The 21,306-nt window shown below is 46.0% G+C and overlaps 1 protein-coding gene across 10 annotated transcripts in view; it reads left to right on the forward strand.

Moving 5' to 3' along the window:
* Positions 1 to 21,306, forward strand: part of cadpsa (Ca2+-dependent activator protein for secretion a) — a 491,603-nt gene that overhangs the window by 183,909 nt on the left and 286,388 nt on the right. For all 10 annotated transcript variants that reach the window (XM_059649938.1, XM_059649939.1, XM_059649942.1 and 7 more), the window contains exon 6: positions 1,011 to 1,132. In XM_059649938.1, the coding sequence (XP_059505921.1) occupies positions 1,011 to 1,132 (122 nt within the window). The remainder of the gene's footprint in view (positions 1 to 1,010; positions 1,133 to 21,306) is intronic.

Consider the following 21,306-nt stretch of genomic DNA (forward strand, 5'->3'; position numbering starts at 1 on the left):
GTGCCCTTTGATTAAAGGCTCAAGATATACTTACATGAGCCTACATCGATCGTTTAAAATGTGATACCTTTATCACATTTCTTCGTCGCATACTTGGACAAACTTTCAAACACTGAAACAATCCTCGTTAAAGTCAGGTGATGGTGACCATAATAGAATCCCTTCTTATCCTTCTAAATTTGTCTTCAACCTTGGACAATGTTGACCATGACCTCCTCCAATGCCTCTCTTCAATCATCCAAATAGATAGGACTGCATTTGCCTGCTAGCTCCGTTGCCATCTACACCCTGCCCTTTGACGACAACATTAATGAGAACAACATCAGTGTTCACCCATATATTGATAACATAGAGCTCTAGCTCACCTCTCTTGATTCCTCCGTTCTCTGACTTGTCACACTGCTTACCTGGCACTTACTACCTAGATGGGCAGAAATTTCCTATGGTTAGCTTTTGGGAAGACTGAAGCAATTATCTTTGGCCCTGGATTGAAAGAAATTGAATTAAAATAAATGACGACAAACAGGAAAAGAAACCAGTTGAAGATTTACATAATGAAAATATTACTGCGTTTGTTTAGTAAGTGCAATGTTGAAGTTTGGTGCTGAATAATGCAGTGTGTTGATTTTGTTTACACAGGAATGAAAGAATTTCCATCCTGACTCTCATAGGTTTTGATTAAAATACCCTTTTACTATTTTGAATGAGTTCTAATGGGCATGAGTCTATGAAGCTGCTCAAAAACTGGCTTTACTGGCAGTCTTGAGAGGCTGCAAATCTGGTAGCTTAGGAAATAAAAGTCATACTTGGACAGTGGCTGATGTCTTTATAAGGTTGTGGGTGGTACATGTTGTTAATTTACTCTACTAGAATGGTGAGTGCACAGTGCTCAGTCCAGAGATTGCACCTATCTCTTCACCTTTGGAATATCTTGCTTGGATGCCTGTAGATTATTTTAGAAAATGATTTGAAAAATTGAAGTTGCAATATTAAATTGTTTTGTTTTGTAGGTCGTAATCATGGAAGTGCAAGGGTTAAAGTCTTTAGCACCAAACCGCATTGTATATTGTACAATGGAAGTGGAAGGAGGAGAGAAACTACAAACTGATCAGGCCGAAGCTTCTAAACCAACGTGAGTGGCTTTGTAATGTTGGTTCACATATGCTGTGTTGCCTGCTTTTTTTCCAGTTATGTTCTGTATGCCTTCTCCAGACTGAGATTTGATTCTTCATATTTGGGCAATCCATAGACATATAAGGATATTCTGTGAAAGATTAATGATTTCCATTGACCTTGTGGCTCTGTAATATAAATTAGCTGTTTCTGTTTCTTTTGCTTTTGAAGAGATGACTAACATAGACTGGGGTGTATCATTGGATGTTACTTATATGGTTTTCCACAAAGCATTTGATAAAGTCCCATATAATAGTCAATTAGCAAAAATTGAAACTTGTGAAATTGAAATGATTATTGGCCTAGTTAAGAAATTGTCCAAGCAGTAAGATACAATGAATCAGGATAATGACAAGTCCTGCGATTAATGGGAGTGAATATTAATATGATGTGAGAGGCCAGGATCTGTATTCGGCCTTCAGTTATTCATTTCTTTTAATGTCAGGTCTTGGATTAGAAAGTTACATTTCCAACTTTGATGACACTGAGATAGGCAGCATTGTAAGCAGTGCGCATGAGAAAATAATATTGCAGACATATTAATAGGTTAAATGAATAGGCGAATCTGGCAAATAGATTTCAATATAAGCAAATGTAATATCACCATTTTAAGGCTAAGAAGTGTAGAACAGGATCATTTCTAAATGTGGAAGTGCTAGACACAGAGGAATTCTGTGTACTTCATTATAATGTTGTGAACAGATAGAAAATAACCAAAAAAAAGCAATAGAATTCTGACTGTTGTATGTTCTTGGTACTATATGCCATTCAAAAAATCATGCTTCAGGCATATAAAACCCTAGTTTGACCCATACCTGAAATACTGTGAACCATTCTGGGAGCCACTCCTCAGGAAAGATTCACAGGGGCTCCCAGATTTACAAATGTCTGACTTACAAAACGCTCAAACTTATGAATGCAGTCACATATAGGAGTCTGTTAAGATTGATCAAACATACGAACACTTCCTGTACTTAAGGCTACCTTTTATTGCCCAGTGTTATGTCCTGACTTGCAAATAGACTCAAGAACTGAACCAGCTTACAACCCGGGGACTGTGTAATGTCTTTGGAAGGAACTCAGTATTTAGTAACACTAGTTCTAAAGGTTACATTATGAGGAGAGATTAGACAAACCACAGTTTGTATTCACTGGAATCCAGAAGATTAAGTGGTGATTTGGTCAAAATTTTCAAAATCAGTCAATTAACTACCCACCTCGTACCTATGGTGTCCTTCTCTTCAATTCTAGCCCCATCGTACCAAGTGCTGTTCTGGGAACAGCTTGCCTCTCAGCAGAAATCTGTAGAAAGATTAGCGTACTTGGCACCTGTACCATTTTTAAAAAACGTCTGTGCACCCAGACAAGCATTGGCATTTGGCATTGCCCCATACTGGCAACATAATGGTTCAGCTGGCTCAAAGCCATGCCACTTATTGCATAAAGCTGACATGGCTGACACTCATTCACATCTGTAACCCTATTCTCTCACCTAGTCATTGTTTAACTAGCAGGCTACGCGGTTCACTTGTCCTTAGCTACTTTCCATCTAAACACCCTCTGTGAGTCACTTCTACCCAGTCTCCAACCTCCACCCAAATCTTAGCATTGTCTAGTAGGGGAACATCACATGTCAGCAAATAGTTCGACAATTCCAAATATGAGTTTTTATTTATAGCCAGAGAAAGCAGACAGAAATGAAATAAATGCAGGCTGCAGATCACTCCTGCAATGGAAATCAAATGCGGGTGTGATGACTAATGACGATTTAATATCCTATTATGATCTGCTGCACCCATCTACAAGCAGGTATCGATGAGGTTCTGACTGGCTTATAGCACCCAATGCCAGCTGAGCCATGACATTTACAAGGAGAGCCTCCCAGTGTCATCTTCATCCTCCTCAGAAGATTACACCCTTTCCCCCCTGTTCTTCAGCATCCAGCCTGTTGCCTTCTCCAATTGTGCAGAGCACAGCATGCCAAGATAATGCAGCACACACTATCCAGGCTACGTTGCTCCTGCCTTGCCGTCCTCCACCGTCTCCCTCCTTCATCCCCTCCCTCCATCACCTACAAGACCAGTCCAACATTGGAACTTCACCGTTAGCAGCCTGTTGTCGGCTCCAGGTCTAGATCAGATCCATGGTCATAGTGAATGCACCCACTTGTGAAGGTGCCGTACAGGCTGACTGCCCAATTCATTACATCAAAAAAGGAGTGCCTGCTGTACTCTGACCTCCTTCCCCTCATTCCTATATCAATCATCCAGACTCTGCCAGGATTTCACACACCATAGCACTGACGGCGTAGTGCAAATGCCTTCAACAAGCATGTTCATTCACCACACTTTGAAAATGATCAAAGATGCCAATAGGGTTTAAATGTGGCTGCACTTTGCAAACCTGTTTAATTATCTAATTCCCTTCGATGTACTGGCTTACATTACACCTGGATCTCTGCTTTTGTCAGTCAAACTGACAGACTCCACTCTTTCTTGAGATTAGTCTGAAGAAGGGTCCTGACCCAAAATATCAACTTTCCTGTTCCTCTGATGCTGCCTGACCTGCTGTGTTTCTCCAGCTCCATGCTTTGTTATCTCCACTCACCCTTGGTGTTTTTCCAGCTATTTTTTTCCATTGCACTTGGTATCAATAGATACTAGGCGTTTTATAATACTTCCATTACTTAAACTCCCAATACCAACATCCTGTGCATTACCGTTGACCAAAAAATGAACAGGACTGGCTATATAAATACCGTGGCCTCAAGAACAGGTTAAAGCAGAGGTTTTCGACCAGTGTGCCTCAGCAAGGTGAGAAGTGTGCTGCAAAATTCTCAGGAAACAGCACCACTCCATGTAGTCTTAGACCATGCATGAACAAAGATTTGGCACTGAGCATGCATGGACATTTGTCCACTGATTGTGCAGCCTGCATGCACATGCCCAAACGTTTGGTCTGAACATGTGCAATGATTGATGATCACATATCTGGGATAACAAGAAACTGTGTATGTGTGGTACAGGGACACACAATTCTTGAACGATAGTTGAACTGGCCAGCCTGTCTGGACATATATCTGCATTAGCAATGAGTTTAAGGTATTTTAAGATATTGAGATTTTTATTTGGTCAAGCTGCTGATCTAAGTCATAGAATAGATTCTAAGGGGAAAATAAGTTGTTGTATGTTTGTTTTATGCACTATGTTGCAGCCTCTCTAGTAGGTCAGTAACCATGGTAAATACAAGTCACTGTGACATTTATGAGCAGTCATTTCAGCTGTAAAAAGTGTCATGAAATTGTTCATCTCATTGCAATGTTTCATGATGCTGAAAATATTGGGAACCACTACATTAAAGACTAGAAGTTGTACAGTGAATAACTCAGCCTGTATTCCTCAGTGCCTGCCACCATCAATGAGACGTGAATCAAGAATGTGATTGAACACTCTCCACTTGCCTGGATGAGTGCAACACGAATCATACCCGAGAAGTGTAACCCTCCCAGGACAAAGTCATTTGCTTGAATGGTACACCACCTTCAACATTCACGACCTATGCCACTAATGCACAATGGCAGCAATGTATAGCATCTTTAAGGTACAACACTAAATTCACCCAGGCTCCTTTGACAGCATCTTCCAAAGTCACGACCTCTACCACTTAGAATTGTAAGAGGAATAGAAGTTAGAAGTTCCTCCTAACCCCGCTCCATTTTGACTTGGAACCACATCACTGTTCCTTCACTGTCACTGTGTATTACTCCTGGAGCTTCCTTCCTAAAATCACTGTTGGTTTCTCTGTACCACATGGACTGCAGTGGCTCATGCCTCATAGATGGTGGCACAGGGCCCTCAATCTGCCCTTTTCTAATCATTTTGTCACATATATCTGCTTCCTTTCACCTACAGATCTTTGATAGTGTTAGTGAGGATGTCAGACTCAGACCTGTGATTTTCAGAGCTCAAGAGATCTGGAGTTCTAAGAAGTGGATGCAAATGTGCCCCCTCCCTGGAGAAACAGAAGAGAAATCGTCCCACAGTTTCTGAACTGGGGGACCCAAAATGTTGAGATAGAAGTCTCTGCAAGGAGCTTAGTATCTGCCTGCAAGCTCTGGAGTCAGTGTCTGAGTGTATGGAGGAAATGAAAGTTGTGACCATTGAATTTTCTGGCCCTCATTTATAATAGCATCAAAGAAGCTTTTACTGTGTAGGAATCAGTGGCACATTGGAGCCTGTGCCAAAGTGGCCAGGTACCATTCAATGCTTCCTCCTTCTGTACAGAATTACACTTGTTATATGAGGTGCAACAGCAACCTGTTTAGATTAAGAGGACTGGATCGATCTGATTATGTTGTACTCTGCACATTGACTTTTAGCTCCTGGGTTGAGGACGTAGACAGCTGCTTCTCATCACTGCCAAAGAAACCACATGATGAGATTGGACAGGGACCCAGTGCCTAGTGAAATGGGCAGTGGTTGGAGATAACTTGAGTGAGGTTGTTCAGTATCATTTCTCAGTATAGCAACACATGCCAGATCTTTTGTTTTTTTTCCCCCTTTGGAACAGCATATTAGTTTCAGCACATGTGAAATGGGCAGTAGTACCAGAAATCCAATGAAAATGACTGCCTGTCAGGGCACAGTTTGATACTCAAGGAAAAACAAGTTTATTTTAATTTCACTCAGGACCTTGTTGTACTCTAGAACAGCATACCTCGATGCACTATATCCTTGCAATTCGGGGAGGTTGATTATTTTTATGAATTTGGGTCTGCTGCTCTTCAAGGTTCACTGGCATTTGGGATTCCCATCAGCTGTCTGAGACTGTAATTTTATGGTAATTGTCTCATTTAGCCCTTATCTCCTTATATTCGCATAACATGGAGTTAAAAGTGGCATTTACCCTCAATCTGAACAGGATTACATCTCTTTTGTAAATAGAGCATTCTCATCTATTTTGAGAAGAAAAATAAATTAAATATACAATGCGAAATATGTTTCAAGTTACTTTAATACACAGGTAGATGAAATATATGGAGCAAAAGGTTAAGAACTGAATTGCTTCATTACACAGTACACCTTACACTAGAGTATTACTGCTTTCATTGATTGTAAATGGCTTCCTGTAGCCACATCATACATTGTTAAACAGCGTAATGTAGCAGACAGCTAATGTCTGAATTCATTGGGAAGGAAGGAATGTCATCTACTCATTGAGATGAACTGTGCTACCTTTTCATCATCATAGTACATTGTCTGTTCCCACTTTGTTATTTCCTGTTTGGTAACCATGTTTGTTCCAACAGAATATGTACTGTGACCTTGATGGCTGAAGACACTTACAAAAGTATATTTATGCCTGCAGCATTATTACAATGCATTGCCTGATGATGTTTGATTTTGGTAGATGAGAAATGGGGAATACTGTGTAAATATGTACCAGGGCTGATTTCATAGTTATTGAATTATCACAACATTCAAGTGTAAAGTGGGTGGATTAAGGTGTATTAACAGTATGTGCTTTCAGCCGCAATCTGAATTGCTTATTAGAAATTTCCCAGAGGTTAATGTGATCACATTTTCATCTTTGTGGCAAATACTTCCTGTGTTTTTGTTAAAGACAGTATGCCACTAATTACTGCATCACTTTTCCAGACAAAAAGATGAGCACATTCTCAGTGTTCAGAAAGTATTAACAAAGGTTGTTACTTTGCCAGCATGCTGGAAGGCAGGGCCAGTCACTTCTACTGTTAACAGAACAACCGTATTATTAATAGTTCCACTTTTACATTTGTGCTATGTGCCAAAAGAACAGTTATCAGCTCTCAGGGCCATAGTCTTGGATACAACCCATTACTGCCCTTGCTGTTTTCCGTTTAATGTTATGCCAGAAGGTTTTGCTGGAGATGAAAGACCAAACTATCAGCATATAAAATATTGTATACTTCTAATAAGCTGTATTGTGGGAGTTTTATTTCAGAAGGTTATTAATAAAGAAATGTGGTACCATTGAGACTTTTGGATAGATATTTTTGCCATAGAGGGAAGGTGCAACGACCACCTTCTCGGGATGTTGGAACTGTCCGATGAAGAGATATTGGGAAAACTAGGCCTGTATTCTCTGGAGTTTTAATGAATGAGGGGTTATCTCATTGAAGCTCGCAGAATACTTAATGATAGACAGAGTATATGCAGGTAAGGTGCTTCCCCTGAATGGGGAGTCTAGAACCTGGAGACACTATTGAAAACAAGAGGGATGCATTTGAGCCTGAGATGAGGTGAAATTACTCAGAAGGTTGTGAACCTTTGGAATTCTTTACCACAGAGAAATGTGGATATTCATTCTTTTGAGTGTGTTTAAGATAGAGTTTGGAAGATTTCTGATTGCCAAGGGTGTGCAGAGATATGGGTATGGGGTAGGTAAAGACATTGATGTGTTCAATTAACCTTAATCATCTCGAATGGCAGGATAGGCTCGATGAGCTGAATGGCCTACTCCCTGTTTCTTTGTTCCAAGGAATAAAATAATATGTAGATGTTAGATATTTGACATTCATAATTGTAAGTTTTTTTTCAGTCGTTTGTGTGGATTTTCCTCAGTTATTCCATTCCAAGTATGACTCACCCCAAGAACCACACCAAACAAAGTTGCCAGATTACCACCATCCATGCCCTATCATTGAATGGTCCTGTGAAGTCTGGCAGGATACTATCTTAAATATCAGAAATAATTGCCCCAACCCCAATTTTTCTCTTTCCTTTTCAGACCATTGCTACCAGCCTTGTAAACATGTAAATATCATCTGTTTTTGGGGCAATGAGTGATATTTTAGTCAACTTTCATCCCATCCACACCAGCAAATGGCAATTTCTCACAAATTTCTTGTAAACTCAGAATATTAGTGAAAAATTGACATAAGCTTTGAAAATGCTGAGGTCAAAGAGGATTCCTCATCTCTGTCCAGTTGTCTTGTTGGCTTACCTTGGCTAAACTTTGCAGTAAAATAATTATTGCTGTCTTTGCATTCATGTGTCCCCTTAAAGTTTCTATGTATTTCTTCTGGGGCAGCTGCAGTACCAACCTGAACTTGCAGGCCAATGTCACTGGGAGAATCTTATAGGCTGGCCAGAGTCATGACAGAATTAAGAGACCCTCCCCTGATCCAATCACGTTGATAAAATTGAATCATTAATTGTTTGGCCCTCAATTGACAATGCTGGGACCATTCCAGAAGTCAGATGCTTGACGCTGATTGGAATTTGGACCTTGTGCCTTACAGCATAATTCCAATTATCTGTGGCCTCTCACTTCTCACCGAAGAGGCAGTGACATAGTGATAATGTTACTGGGCTAGTAGTTCAGAACCCCAGGCTAATGTTCAGAGGACATGGTTTTGAATCCCACCTGGTGGCACGGTGGCTCAGTGGTGAGCACCGCTACCTCACAGCACCAGAGAGCTGGCTCTGATTCCACCCTCGGGCGATTGTCTGTGTGGAGTTTGTACATTCTCCCTGTGTCTGCGTGGGTTTCTTCCCACTGTCCAAAGATGTGCCGGCTAGGTGGATTGGCCATGGGAAATTGCCTGTAGTGTTCAGGGATCTATAAACTAGGTGGATTACACATGGGAAACGTAGGATTACAGGGATGGGGTGGTTATGGGTGGGATGTTTTTCGGCAGGTTGGTGAGGACTTGAAAGGCTGAATGGCCTGCTTCTGCACTGTAGGGACTCTATGACAGGTGGTGAAATATGAATTCAGTGAAAAAAATCTGGAACAAACAGCTAATCTAACCAACCATGTCGATTGTTGTTAAAATCCAACTAGTTCTGCCTACAGAATTGATCTGGACTACATGTGACTCTGAACCTACGACAATGTGGTTGACTCTCAACTGCCCTCTGGTCACCTGATCACTGATGAAATGGAAGTCCAAGGAATTGTGCCTGGGAATAGAGATGGCAGTGGTTTTCATCAATAACTTCTGACACTGTGAGGAAGAACTGCAAACAACTGAACTGCTGTGCCCTTCATATCCCTGCTGCTTTGCTGTGAGCAAAGTAATAGACTCATTGCCCTGGCGAACAGAGCATTGGAGACATGTTTGGCTGAACTTTGCATTGAATATTGACTGATGTTTAAACACACCTCTGGTATCTTGGAAAGAGCTAGACTCACACAAGTTCAAAAGGGGTGGTGATCTTGATTGGCACCAACAATGTTGACCCTGTGGCTGGAATTGTGTGTAGTTCAAGTCACACCATTGTATTCAAACAGGATGTACAGTATATGCAATTGACTTCCATTTCATAGAGTCAGATATTCACCTGAGCTAATTTCCAAGAAATGTGCAGTCATTTTCTGATGCATTCAGAATATGATGCTTGCAAAATAGATCAACCAATGTAAATTGAGCAGAACTGCAGCAAATCTCCATTTGATTTTTCAGTCTCCATGTATCCTATCATGGCATAGAGTAACAGAGCTGAACAGCAGGGAAATAGCTCCTTCAGTCAATCTTGTCCATGCCGACCATAATCCTAAATTTAGTCCCATTTGCCAGCATTTAACCCATATCCCTCTAAGCCCTTCCTATTCATATACTCATCCAGATGCCTCTTAAATGTTGTAATTATGCCAGTCTCCCCCACTTCCTCTGACAGCTTATTCCAGACATGCATCAAGGGAAAAGGAACTGTGTGTCTGAGTATTACTGGATGACTTTCAATGTGCATAACCCTTTCCAAATTCCCTTTCTCAAAATCGGCTTCAAAGGCACCCCTTGATGGGGCTCCTTTCCTCTGGATGTGAGTTTGCTTGCTGAGCTGGAAGGTTAGTTTTCAGACGTTTCGTCACCTTTTTTTTATTTGAAAAAATATACTTTATTCATAAAATAAAACATTTATACACCTACCCAGTCATGCAAGCCACTCCGGTTACCCGGGGGTACGTACACCAACTAAAGGAAAAAAACAAAACAGAGAAAAAAAAACAAAGCAAAGAAACCGCCCCGGCAGTCGTCACCCCGCACAGTCCCAGTTGGCCCCCTGACCAGTTGGGGAAGGCGCCAGCTGGGCCCAGTTACCAGATAGGATTCTTTTCCCTTTTCTGGACGAGGGGGCTCATATGGTGGTCTTTCCCCACCGCGCCTTGGCGGCAGCTGCCCCAAGCTTTAGCGCATCCCTCAGCACGTAGCCCTGGACCTTGGAGTGCGCCAGTCTGCAACACTCGGTCAGGGTCAGTTCTTTCAGCTGGCAGACCAGCAAGTTGCGGGCAGACCAAAGAGCGTCTTTCACCGCATTGATGGTCCTCCAGGCGCAGTTGATGTTGGTCTCGGTGTGCGTCCCCGGAAACAGCCCGTAGAGCACGGAGTCCCGCATCACGGAGCTGCTTGGGACGAACCTCGACAAATACCACTGCATCCCCCTCCAGACCTCCTGCGCATAGGCACACTCCAGAAGGAGGTGATCGACAGTCTCGTCCCCCCCGCAGCCACCTCGAGGGCAGCGTGCAGTGGTGCAGAGATTCCGGGCATGCATAAAGGATCTCACTGGCAGAGCCCCTCTCACCGCCAGCCAAGTAATGTCCTTGTGCTTGTTTGAAAGTTCTGGCGATGAGGCATTCTGCCAAACGACTTTGGCAGTCTGCGTGGGGAACCACACGACGGGATCCACCCTCTCCTTTTCCCGAAGGGTCCTGAGGATACTACGTGCTGACCACTGCCTGACGGCCTTGTGGTCAAAGGTGTTTCCTTTCAAAAATTTCTCCACGAAGGACAGGTGGTACGGAACAGTCCAACTACTCGGAGCGTTCCGCGGCAACGAGGCCAGGCCCATCCTTCGCAATACCGGGGACAGGTAGAACCTCAGTAAGTAGTGACACTTGGTGTTTGCGTACTGAGGATCTACACACAGCTTGAAGCAGCCACACACAAAGGTAGCCGTCAGGGCGAGGGTGGCGTTCGGTACGCCCTTTCCCACATTTCCCAGGTCTTTGTACATGGTGTCTCTGCGGACCCGGCCCATCCTCGACCCCCTAAATGAAGTGGAAGATGGCCCGGGTGACCGCAGCGGCGCAGGCCCAGGTAATAGGCGAGGCCTGCGCCACATACAACAGTACCGAAAGCCCCTCGCACCTGACAACCAGGTTCTTAACCGCGATGGAGAGGGATCGGAGCATCCACCTGCCCAGCTTCTGCTTAAATTTGGCGATACGCTCCTCCCAAGTCTTAGTGCATGCCCCAGCTCCACCAAACCAAACACCCAGCACCTTCAGGTAGTCTGTCCTGATGGTGAAGGGGATGAAGGAGCGGTCGTCCCAGTTCCCGAAGAACATGACCTCGCTCTTACCCCTGTTGACTTTGGCACCCGAGGCCAGTTCAAACTGGCCGCAGATGTCCAACAGCCTACTCACCGAGCGACGATCGGTGCAGAAGACGGCAACATCGTCCATGTACAGGGAGGTCTTGACCTGAAGGCCTCCGCTGCCTGGGATAGTCACGCCCTTCAGGCTCACGTCCTTCCTGATGGAGGCGGCGAAGGGCTCCACACAGCACACGAACAAGGCAGGAGAGAGCGGGCAGCCCTGCCTGACTCCAGATCTAACAGGAAAACTGTCTGATTCCCACCCGTTGATCGAGACTGCGCTAACGATGTTGGCGTAGAGCAGCCGGATCCAATTGCGGATGCCCTCCCCGAACCCCAATTTGAAGAGGACGTCCCTCATGTAAGCATGAGAGACCCTGTCGAAGGCCTTCTCCTGGTCCAGGCTGACGAGGCAGGTGTCCACCCGCCTGTCCTGCACGTAGGCAATCGTATCCCTGATGAGTGCGAGGCTCTCAGCGATCTTCCTGCCCGGCACAGCACAGGTTTGGTCAGGGTGAATCACTGACTCCAGGACAGACCTGATCCGGTTGGCAATGACCTTGGCCAGGATTTTGTAGTCCACGTTCAAAAGTGAAATGGGACGCCAATTTTTAATTTCTTCCTTCTCCCCCTTCCTCTTGTAAATGAGGGTGATGATGCCCTTCCTCATGGACTTGCACATTTCCCCTGCCCGAAGCGCACTATCGTACACCTCCAGCAGGTCTTGGCCGACCAGGCCCCACAGAGCGGAATACAGCTCGACCGGTAAGCCGTCGCTTCCGGGAGTCCTATTCCTCTGCAAGGACTTGAGGGCTCTGGCCAGCTCGTCCAGGGATATTGGCCGGTCCAGCCACTCCCTCGTGCTGTTGTCTAAGACCTCCGTGATAGACGACAGGAACGACTCGGAGGCCGTGCTGTCCGTGGGCTTCGAGTCGTACAGTCCGGCATAGAAGGATCTGCTGATCCTCAAAACGTCGGGCCGAGACGACGTCACCGAGCCGTTTTCCTCCTTCAGCCGGCTAAGCACAGAGCTCTCTTTGTGCACCTTCTGAAAGAAGAAACGCGAGCACGTCTCGTCCTGCTCCACGGACCGGACCATGGACCAGAAGATTATCCTGGAGGCCTCCGCGGCGAAGAGCGAGGCTTGCTGGCCCCTCACCTCGCGGAGGGTCCTCCGTGACATCGACCCCCATCAACTGCAGAAGGAGCAGGTTCTGCACCCTTTTCTGGAGTCGCGACAGCTTTCCCGCCTCTCTCTTGCCTTCTGAACACCCTTGAGGACAAAGAACCTCTTGATGTTCTCCTTCACCGTCTCCCACCAGTCGCCTGGAGACTCAAAGAGGGGTTTCACGGTTCTCCAACTGGCGTACTCCCTCTTAAACTCCTCGACGTTCTCTGGGGTCAACAGAGTCGTGTTGAGCTTCCACGTCCCCTTGCCGGCCGGCTGGTCGTCCTGTAAGTGACAGTCGGCCAACAGGAGGCAGTGGTCAGAGAAGAACACCGGCTCGACGCCGGTGGACCTGACTGAGAACGTCCGTGACACAAACAGGAAGTCTATCCTTGAGCGGATAGACCCGTCTGGCCGTGACCAGGTGTACCTCTGCTGCGCTTCGTCTGCAGGGGTGCTGAAGACGTCGTGCAGCTTGGCGTCCTTCACCGTGCCCATCAGGAATCTGGACGTGACGTCCAGTTGAATCCCCCCACCCGCTGTCCCCACGCCGGATCTTCCATCTGCATCAATGATGCAGTTGAAGTCTCCGCCTAGGATGACTGGCCTGGACGTAGCCAGCAGGGGTGGAAGCCGCTGCAGGACGGCCAACCGCTCACTCCGTACCGCTGGGGCATACACGTTGATCAGCCTCAGGGGAGCGTTCCTGTAGGTGATGTCAGCCACTAAGAGGCGCCCCCCCACCACCTCCTGAACTTGAGAGATGGTGAAGTTGCGCCCCCGCAGCAGAATAGCCAGGCCCGAGGAGCGACAGTCGTTACCCCCCGACCAGATCGAAGGCCCACAGGTCCAGGCGCCGGACCATTTCCCGTACCTGCCGAGGTGCGGTATCCCGCACTCCTGCAGAAACAGGAGGTCCGCCTTGATGGTGGTCAGGTAGGCCAATGTGGACACACATCTCGCGGTTGACTTGACGCTGCGCACATTAATGCTCGCAATTCGTACCCCCATTGTGGGCAGTGACCGCAGTACCCTCCCCAAGTCCAAGGTCCAGCCCCTCCATCTGTCCCTTCATGCCCATTGCCTGGGCTAACTGCTGGACGCTCTCCGGGCTCAGGAAACCGTCCGTGCTGCCTTCTGGGTGGCATCCCCCCGTCAGGGGTGCGGAGGCAGGAGGGTCCGGCTCCGGGTCAGGCTGGGGACGCGCTGTTTCCTCCTTCCCGCCTGGAAGTTCCGGGGGGCCCTCCAGTGCTCCAGCGGCACTTGACTGGGTGTCAGAGTGAGCCTCAGGACGCCTCCCGTCACCTGGAAGTGGGGTGCTGCTTTCCTTCCCCCTCGAGACCTTTAACTTCTGCTTCGGGTGGGCCCTCTCCGAATCCTTCTCGTCAGAGGAGCTCTTATAGCCCCCCTGTAGCTGCCTCTCCCCGCCTGATGGTTGCAGTTCCTGGGCCCGTCGACGCACCTTCCTCCTCGCTTTCCGGACTGTTGTCCACTCCCCTGGGTCGCCTGTCGCCGCCTCCATTGGCTCCGGGTTGTCGGGGGGGATCGGAGCCTGCAGGGGTGCTTTGCTGGCCTCGGGCCCATCCTGCAGGGCTGGGCCCTCCTGCACGGCCTGGCCCTCCTGCACATTAGTGGGGTCCTTGCTGGGTCCTGGTGCCTTCCTCTCCTCCGGGGGGGCTGGCCCCGCATTTCACCTGCCGGCGACCTGAGCATAGGTGGTACCCCGCTGTGGGCATGCCCTATAGAGGTGGCCCGCTTCCCCGCAAAGGTTGCAGCTTCTCTCTCGTGGGCAATCCTTTGCAAGGTGTCCCTCCTCCCTGCAGTTCCTGCAGATGGTGGCTTTGCAGTCGGCCGCCATGTGACCTGACCTAACACAGGCATGGCAAACTTTAGGTTGCCCTGCATAGGTCAGGTAGCCCCTGCTCCTGCCGATTGCGAAGCTGGACGGTGGGTGTGCGACATTCCCGTCTGTGCCCATCCTCAGCGTCACCTTGACCTGCCTCTTACTCGTCCAGATGCCAAAGGGGTCCACGATGTCAGTTAGGTCCCCTTCCACCTTCACGTACCTTCCGAGGAAGGTCAGGACATCAACTGCTGGCACATGCGGGTTGTACATGTGTACAGTCACCATACGGCTCCTCTGCGCTGGCATCACAAACAGTGGGACAGCGGTCAATACAGAGAGGGGGCCCTCACCTCCTTTCTCCTTGAAAACCTCCAGGAAGCGCTCGCAAAGCTTGGCACTCCGGAAGGTCACGTCGTAAAAACCCCCTCCGGGGAAATCCTGCAGGCAGTAAATGTCCACAGCAGCGAACCCACAACAGTCCAACAGGACCCTCTTCACGAAGGTGCGGTCCACAGGTGCACCTTCATCCACCTTCTTTACGGAAACACGGATGGTGTTCTGGACCCCCTGACCTGGGGCACGAGCACTTGCCGCAGCCATCGTTGCAGGTTGGCTGCTCCCCTGAACGAACGTTAGGCCGAAGCCAGCATTAAGATCCACTGGTCGCAAGGGTGCACAGCCAACCCGACGTCCTCCTTTCACCTCCAAGATAGCACTCTCGTCCTCTCAGTCCACAAGAGAGTGGGTCTTTATTGTGTTCGAGATGTAAGCTAGTTCACTGAGCTTGCCGGTTTGTTCCCAGATGTTTCGTCACCATTCTAGGTAAGATCAACAGTGAGCCTCCGACGAAGCGCTGGTGTTATGTCCCGCTTTCTATTTATCTGTTTAGGTTTCCTTGGGCTGGTGATGTCATTTCCTGCGTTGGTGATGTCATTTCCTGTTCTTTTTCTCAGCGGATGGTAGATTGGCTCCAAATCAGTGTGTTTGTTGATGGAGTTCTGGTTGGAATGCCATGCTTCAAGGAATTCTCCTGCGTGTCTCTGTTTGGCTTGTCCTAGGATGGATGTGTTGTCCCAATCAAAGAGGTATCCTTCCTCATCTGTATGTAAGGATACGAGTGATAGTGGGTCATGTCGTTTTGTGGCTAGTTGATGAACTAGATTTATTTAGGATTTAGGATAGGACGTATTTCCATCTGTACATCTCCGTATATTACTTTGAGTTTACAGTCACATGTAGGCCAGATCAGGGAAGGATGACAGACTTCCTTCCCTGAAGAGCATAGGTGTTTTTTTTTCTGAATGACATTACGGATCACTATCAGCTAGGTTACTTCCCCAGAACTTATTGTGTTCAAATTTCACATCTGCGATTATGAGATTTGAGCCCGTTCCCCAGAACATTAGCCTGTGCCTCTAGATTACCTATCCAATGTCATTGCCAGCATCTCCTCCATTATGCCAGAGGTTAATCAGTCACATCCTTCATGACTTGCTACTTCAAACATCTGGAACATCTTCCAGACTAATAATTCTCGGAGAACTCTGTGAACCTCATCATTGTCCTCTAATGTGAAACCCTTGATACCACCAACTTCCTTTACCCCACTACTGGAGGTTGAATTCTTCGGGAATGCAAGTCCCAAACTCTGGAATTCGTTTAGCAAGAACGTTGAGTGGAATTTTGTGCCCTCTCTTTGATTAGTTTGATGGTGCAAGTTCATTTAATCAAATAGGAGAGGGTTAAGAAGGATGTCCCACTTCCTTCCCACCTCTACCCCAATTACAGCAGTAACAGGCAGGCCTACAGACAGTCTTCTCAAGCTTCTACCAATTAAGGCCATTAGAATGGTCAAATAATGTCCAAATCTGGTGTAACCCATGATGGGTCAGGGGCTTGAGTAGGCTTCCTTGTAGGCTCCTGTGTGACAGGCATTTCCCTTATCGAAACAAGGGACCCAATATCAGGAAGAGGATGACCAGTCAATGAGAGCTGCATTCCCTCTAATTTTCTTGATGCTGCACACGTCTTGAGGCCCATGTTGTACAACAATGCAGAATGTCATGTGTCGGCATGACATTCCGGTTGTGTGGGAGCTCTGAGCAGCTGTGTAGTCATGCAGCGTCAAAGGAATGTTGCCTGAGAGGCAAGACCTGATGTTGCCTGACGTCCACCATAAGCCACACCTCTCTGTACCACACCCTTCCTGCCTTTCCAACACCCTCCATCACAACCCAAACCCACTCACCAACAATTACTCATATATGGCCTGGGCCCACTGTTGGTCCTGGTCCAGGGCTGGGGGTTGCTATAGAGGCAGGAACTGCCTTGGCAGTGCTGCTGGTTGGTTGACAGTGTTTTATTAAAAATATGGGATCCTTCCTGGCTGCAGCAGACAACTTTGTAAACATTTCCCAGTTTGTCATTCAATGCTCCATAAGGGAATGGACTGGACCAGGATGGCTGATGTTCTTTGTGCCAGAAGAAGTGACACAATGGCATAAAATTGAAAGGGAGTTTCTTGCACGAGAGGGTCACATTTTCTCACTCAATGGCTCTTAACGTCTACTCACACAAATAAATGCAAAATTTTGTGGGTAGGTTACAATGAAGTCCCTGGGACATACCATTCTCAATATCCAGGCACCATATTTAAAAGGGCAGTACTTCACTCTCTGCAACCAAGAAGCATAACTGAAACTCTGCTGATCAACCCCATATACCATTGGACATGCCATGTATGAACTGAAGCAAAAAGTGGCACCATATTTTAGCAACTCTTCTCTCAAGGTTCTTCTGAAGCGACTCCAGCAAAGAAGCTCTTTTTCCTACAGATGCAACAAGTGGCCATCCTGAATAAGGAAGGCCCTGACCTGGCCATAGCCTTCAGTGCCCATGTTTGGCTCAAAGTGACCCTGCTCCACTGCTGCAGGTGGATGAGTGATCTGCTGCACTCTGCAATGGTATGTAGCAGTGTAGGCAGTGCCTAGTCAATGCTTCATGTCTGGGCCTCTCCATCAGTTGCCTCATTGGCAGTCAGTGACTGTCGCTTCATTGCACCTACACTGGGGTGAGAGACAATTAGCTCATTTGGCTGGATAGTTGCTTTGTAATGCAAAATGATGCAAACAGCGTGGGTTCAGTTCCTGCATCAGTTGAGGTTACCACCAATCTCTTCCTTCACCTGAGACATGATGACCCCTTAATTAAGCTATGACCAGGCATCTTTCTCTCTCTCTCTCTCTCTCTCTCTCTCTCTCTCTCTCTCTCTCTCTCTCTCTGTCTCTCTGAGGAGAGAGCAGGCCTATGGTCTGGTAGGACTACGGTAACTTTGTCTTTATTGGCACAATAGTGACTTTTCATATGCCTGCGAGGGTTCACAATTCAAACCTAAAAGGATCAATAATATTCAGTGACTCATACATCATCAGGTCACTGACCTTTCATCACAACCATAAGGATGTGCAGATGTAATAGCTTTATGTTAAACCCTTCCATCGGACAAGGATGCAACCACAAAATGTCAGTCTATTCAGTTGAGCCCCCTTTTGAGTTCAGCACTATTTGCCTGGTGTCAGCCAATATAGCTGCCTGTTATGGGCAGGCTTTTTGGCCTGGTCAGGCTTCAGCCTTATCACTGCAAGTGTTCAACAACAAGTCGAGCGTAGGTGTTCTGCAAAGCTGTCCCCAAGCCTCCATTTGGTTTCCTCGATTGTAGGGGAGGCCACAACGGGTACAGCGGATGCAGTATACCACATTGGCAGATGTGCAGGTGAATATCAGAACACCTGTGCTCAGTTCACAATAAACAACTGCACCTCCCAGTTGTGAACCATTTCAACTCCACCTCCCATTCCTTGGATGACATGTCCATTCTGGGCATCCTCCAGTGCCACAACGATGCCACCTGAAGGTTACTCATATTCCGCTTGGGAACCCTGCAGCTCAATGGTATCAATATGGATTTCACAAGCTTCAAAATCTCACCTCCCCCCCACTGCATCACAAAACCAGCCCAGATCGTCCCCACCTCCCTAACCTGTTCTTCCTGTCACCTATCCCCTCTTCCCACCTCAAGCCGCACCCCCATTTCCTACCTACTAACCTCATCCCGCCCCCTTAACCTGTCCGTCCTCCCCAGACTGACCTATCTCCTCCCTACCTCCCCACCTACACTCACCTGTACAGTCTCCATCCCCACCCCTTTAACTTGTCTATCTCCTCTCCACCTATCTTCTCCTCTATCAATCTTCGATCCTCCTCCCCCTCTCTACCTATTTATTTCAGAACCCTCTCCCCATCCCCCTTTTCTGATGAAGCGTCTAAGCCCGCAACACCAGCTTTTGTGCTCCTAAGATGCTGCTTGGCCTGCTGTGTTCATCCAGCTCCACACTTTGTTAGCTATAACCAGCGGTCTCCTCAAAATCTCCAAAAACAATGTTAACAACTGGTGTAACTTGTACCTAATTATTAGTATGCAATAAGCTACATCTTGTTTCAAACAAGGCTTTTCTTCATTAATACTGATGATTTTCCTCTATCACTGTAAACCAAATTGGTTTTTCAACCCCATCAAGGAAAGAAGATGGTGGCTGCAAACTACATCAACCACAAGCTGGTATAAGTTGACATTGCAACACTACGATAGTTGACAGGAGGGCAGTTGGAACCCTGTTGAGAGACCGGTGGTTTATTTCTAATGTATTGACTGACCTTGATTACACTTTAGGACAGACTTCCATCCAGATGCTCAGGACCACACTGGTTGCAGTAACAGCTATGGTTCACTGCTCCCACAGTCTTCTCAGTGTATGTTGGAAGGCCTCCTGGCTGCCTGTGGGACAGGGCCTCTCTCTATCTCTTGCACCTTTTGTTTTGTTTCACTGAGTATGAACCCCCCTGGCTCTTTAAGCAGGCACAGGCTGGCGCTGTAATTGGTGCTGGCCTTGCACAGCCATTCAGCAGACCACTTAGTCCCAAGCTATATGGTTACTACTGTTCAAATCAGTGGACGGTACAAAATTTGCCTGCTGCCTACATAGCACTGAATGGATCATGCTAGTCAGAAATCGGATCGCTGTGACTGTTCTTGGACCTAGTCAATACTTTCCTTCTCTGTGTTGGCACTGGTTAAGTAGTTTCTCAACTTGGTATTTTAAATGGTTGGTATTTACTCGGAGTGATTAGAAAATGAAACTTGCTATGAAACTTAGTTGAGGTATATAATGCAGATGTATCAGTGGGATAACTAGAATAATACATGACAAAAAAGAATAGAAAAATCTATTGACAAGGCAATGGAAAGTAAAGTGGGATGATACAAGGATGAAGCTAAATCACTGGCACACAACTACATGGGGCAATTGTGCTGTGCATACTGAAAGTACTATGATAAACTGCAAATTCTTTATTATCATCTATTTAAAGCTCAATCTTGAGCAATAATCTTGTGTCTGTAAAGAAATATTTTAAAAGTTAGCAGTTACTGTGAAAGTGGCCTGATAGATCACAAAAACCATGATTTTGTCACTCAGGAACTAGGTTCTTTATCAGTGTGAACTGGAAATGAAAGGTTTAGAACTCCAGAAAGCCTGAAATTGCAATGAAATTCTTTAGAACTTGTCAAGCCAGTAAAATACCATGTTAATCAATGATTTCCTTAACTAATTTCTCGTTTGTTACAAATCAGAAATGACATTTTGTTGTTCATGATAAGCAAGGCAACAACTTGATCTTCAGGTAATATTACATTTCTGAGTGGAAGAACATCATGGCATGAGTCATTAAAGAAAACTGACAATAATAGAAAGAGGTTTTGATGCTGCAAGGATCTTGAGATTCAGTTCATTCCCTTCTTGCAACATGCTGTTTAGGACCGAACAGGTTAGCCAAACTTTGTCATTGATAAGGTAATTGTTTCTTATGGTTTGAGTATACTGTAAAATGTCACCTTGCACATGGTTCAGTTATTTTAAACTTCAATATTTTATGGTAGTGCCCAGCATGAATCAGTTAAGTTATATCCCTTAATGTTTTCAGTGCTTGTAATTTTGGTATTAGGTTGAATTTTACTCAGCAGTCACTACTTCCCCAGTGCTTGCACATGCAACACTAACCTGTCTTTAAAACAGTGCCTTCTATCAGTTAAAAAAAAAATTTTAAATAATGTCTCAAGGGCAAATCAGATAATTGTTGAACTGACCCATTGAATCAGATGTTAAGATATGTCACTAATTATCTTATTAAAGTAGTAAGTTTTAAGAGGGGATGTAAAGAGGAGAGGAAGTTTTGAGAGAGAGGTTTTCAGATTGGGTGATTGTTCCAAGACAGCAGTTTCATCCATTCTTCATTCAAAAATTTATTGCTGCTGGATTGACCATTAGTCTCTCCACTCCATTGACTGGAATCAGACCTGCAGGAAGCAGGAAAATTTGTAAATATCGTTTCACTTTTTTCATTCCAAAGTCCCAAATAATTGAAGCCGGGTGAGAGAGCTACTTTAGAGTCCAAGGCTCCAATAACAGCTGTCTAAACATTCACAAGAGCCACACTGACTGGATTCAGAAGCTCAGGAATAATTACAGATGTCACAGGAGATAAAGAAAACTGTGGTCCTGATGCAGGTAGCAGATTCTTCAATGATCAATACTGGATCTGCATGGTACTGCATACAATATTAAAGTACTGGAGATCATCCTTTTTAGACTTTAATATTCTCCTGTTGTGAGATTTAATGGAAACACCTGCATAAAAAT

Source organism: Stegostoma tigrinum, chromosome 11 (genome assembly GCF_030684315.1).
Source record: "Stegostoma tigrinum isolate sSteTig4 chromosome 11, sSteTig4.hap1, whole genome shotgun sequence".
In the NCBI taxonomy this organism is placed as follows: Eukaryota; Metazoa; Chordata; class Chondrichthyes; order Orectolobiformes; family Stegostomatidae; genus Stegostoma; species Stegostoma tigrinum.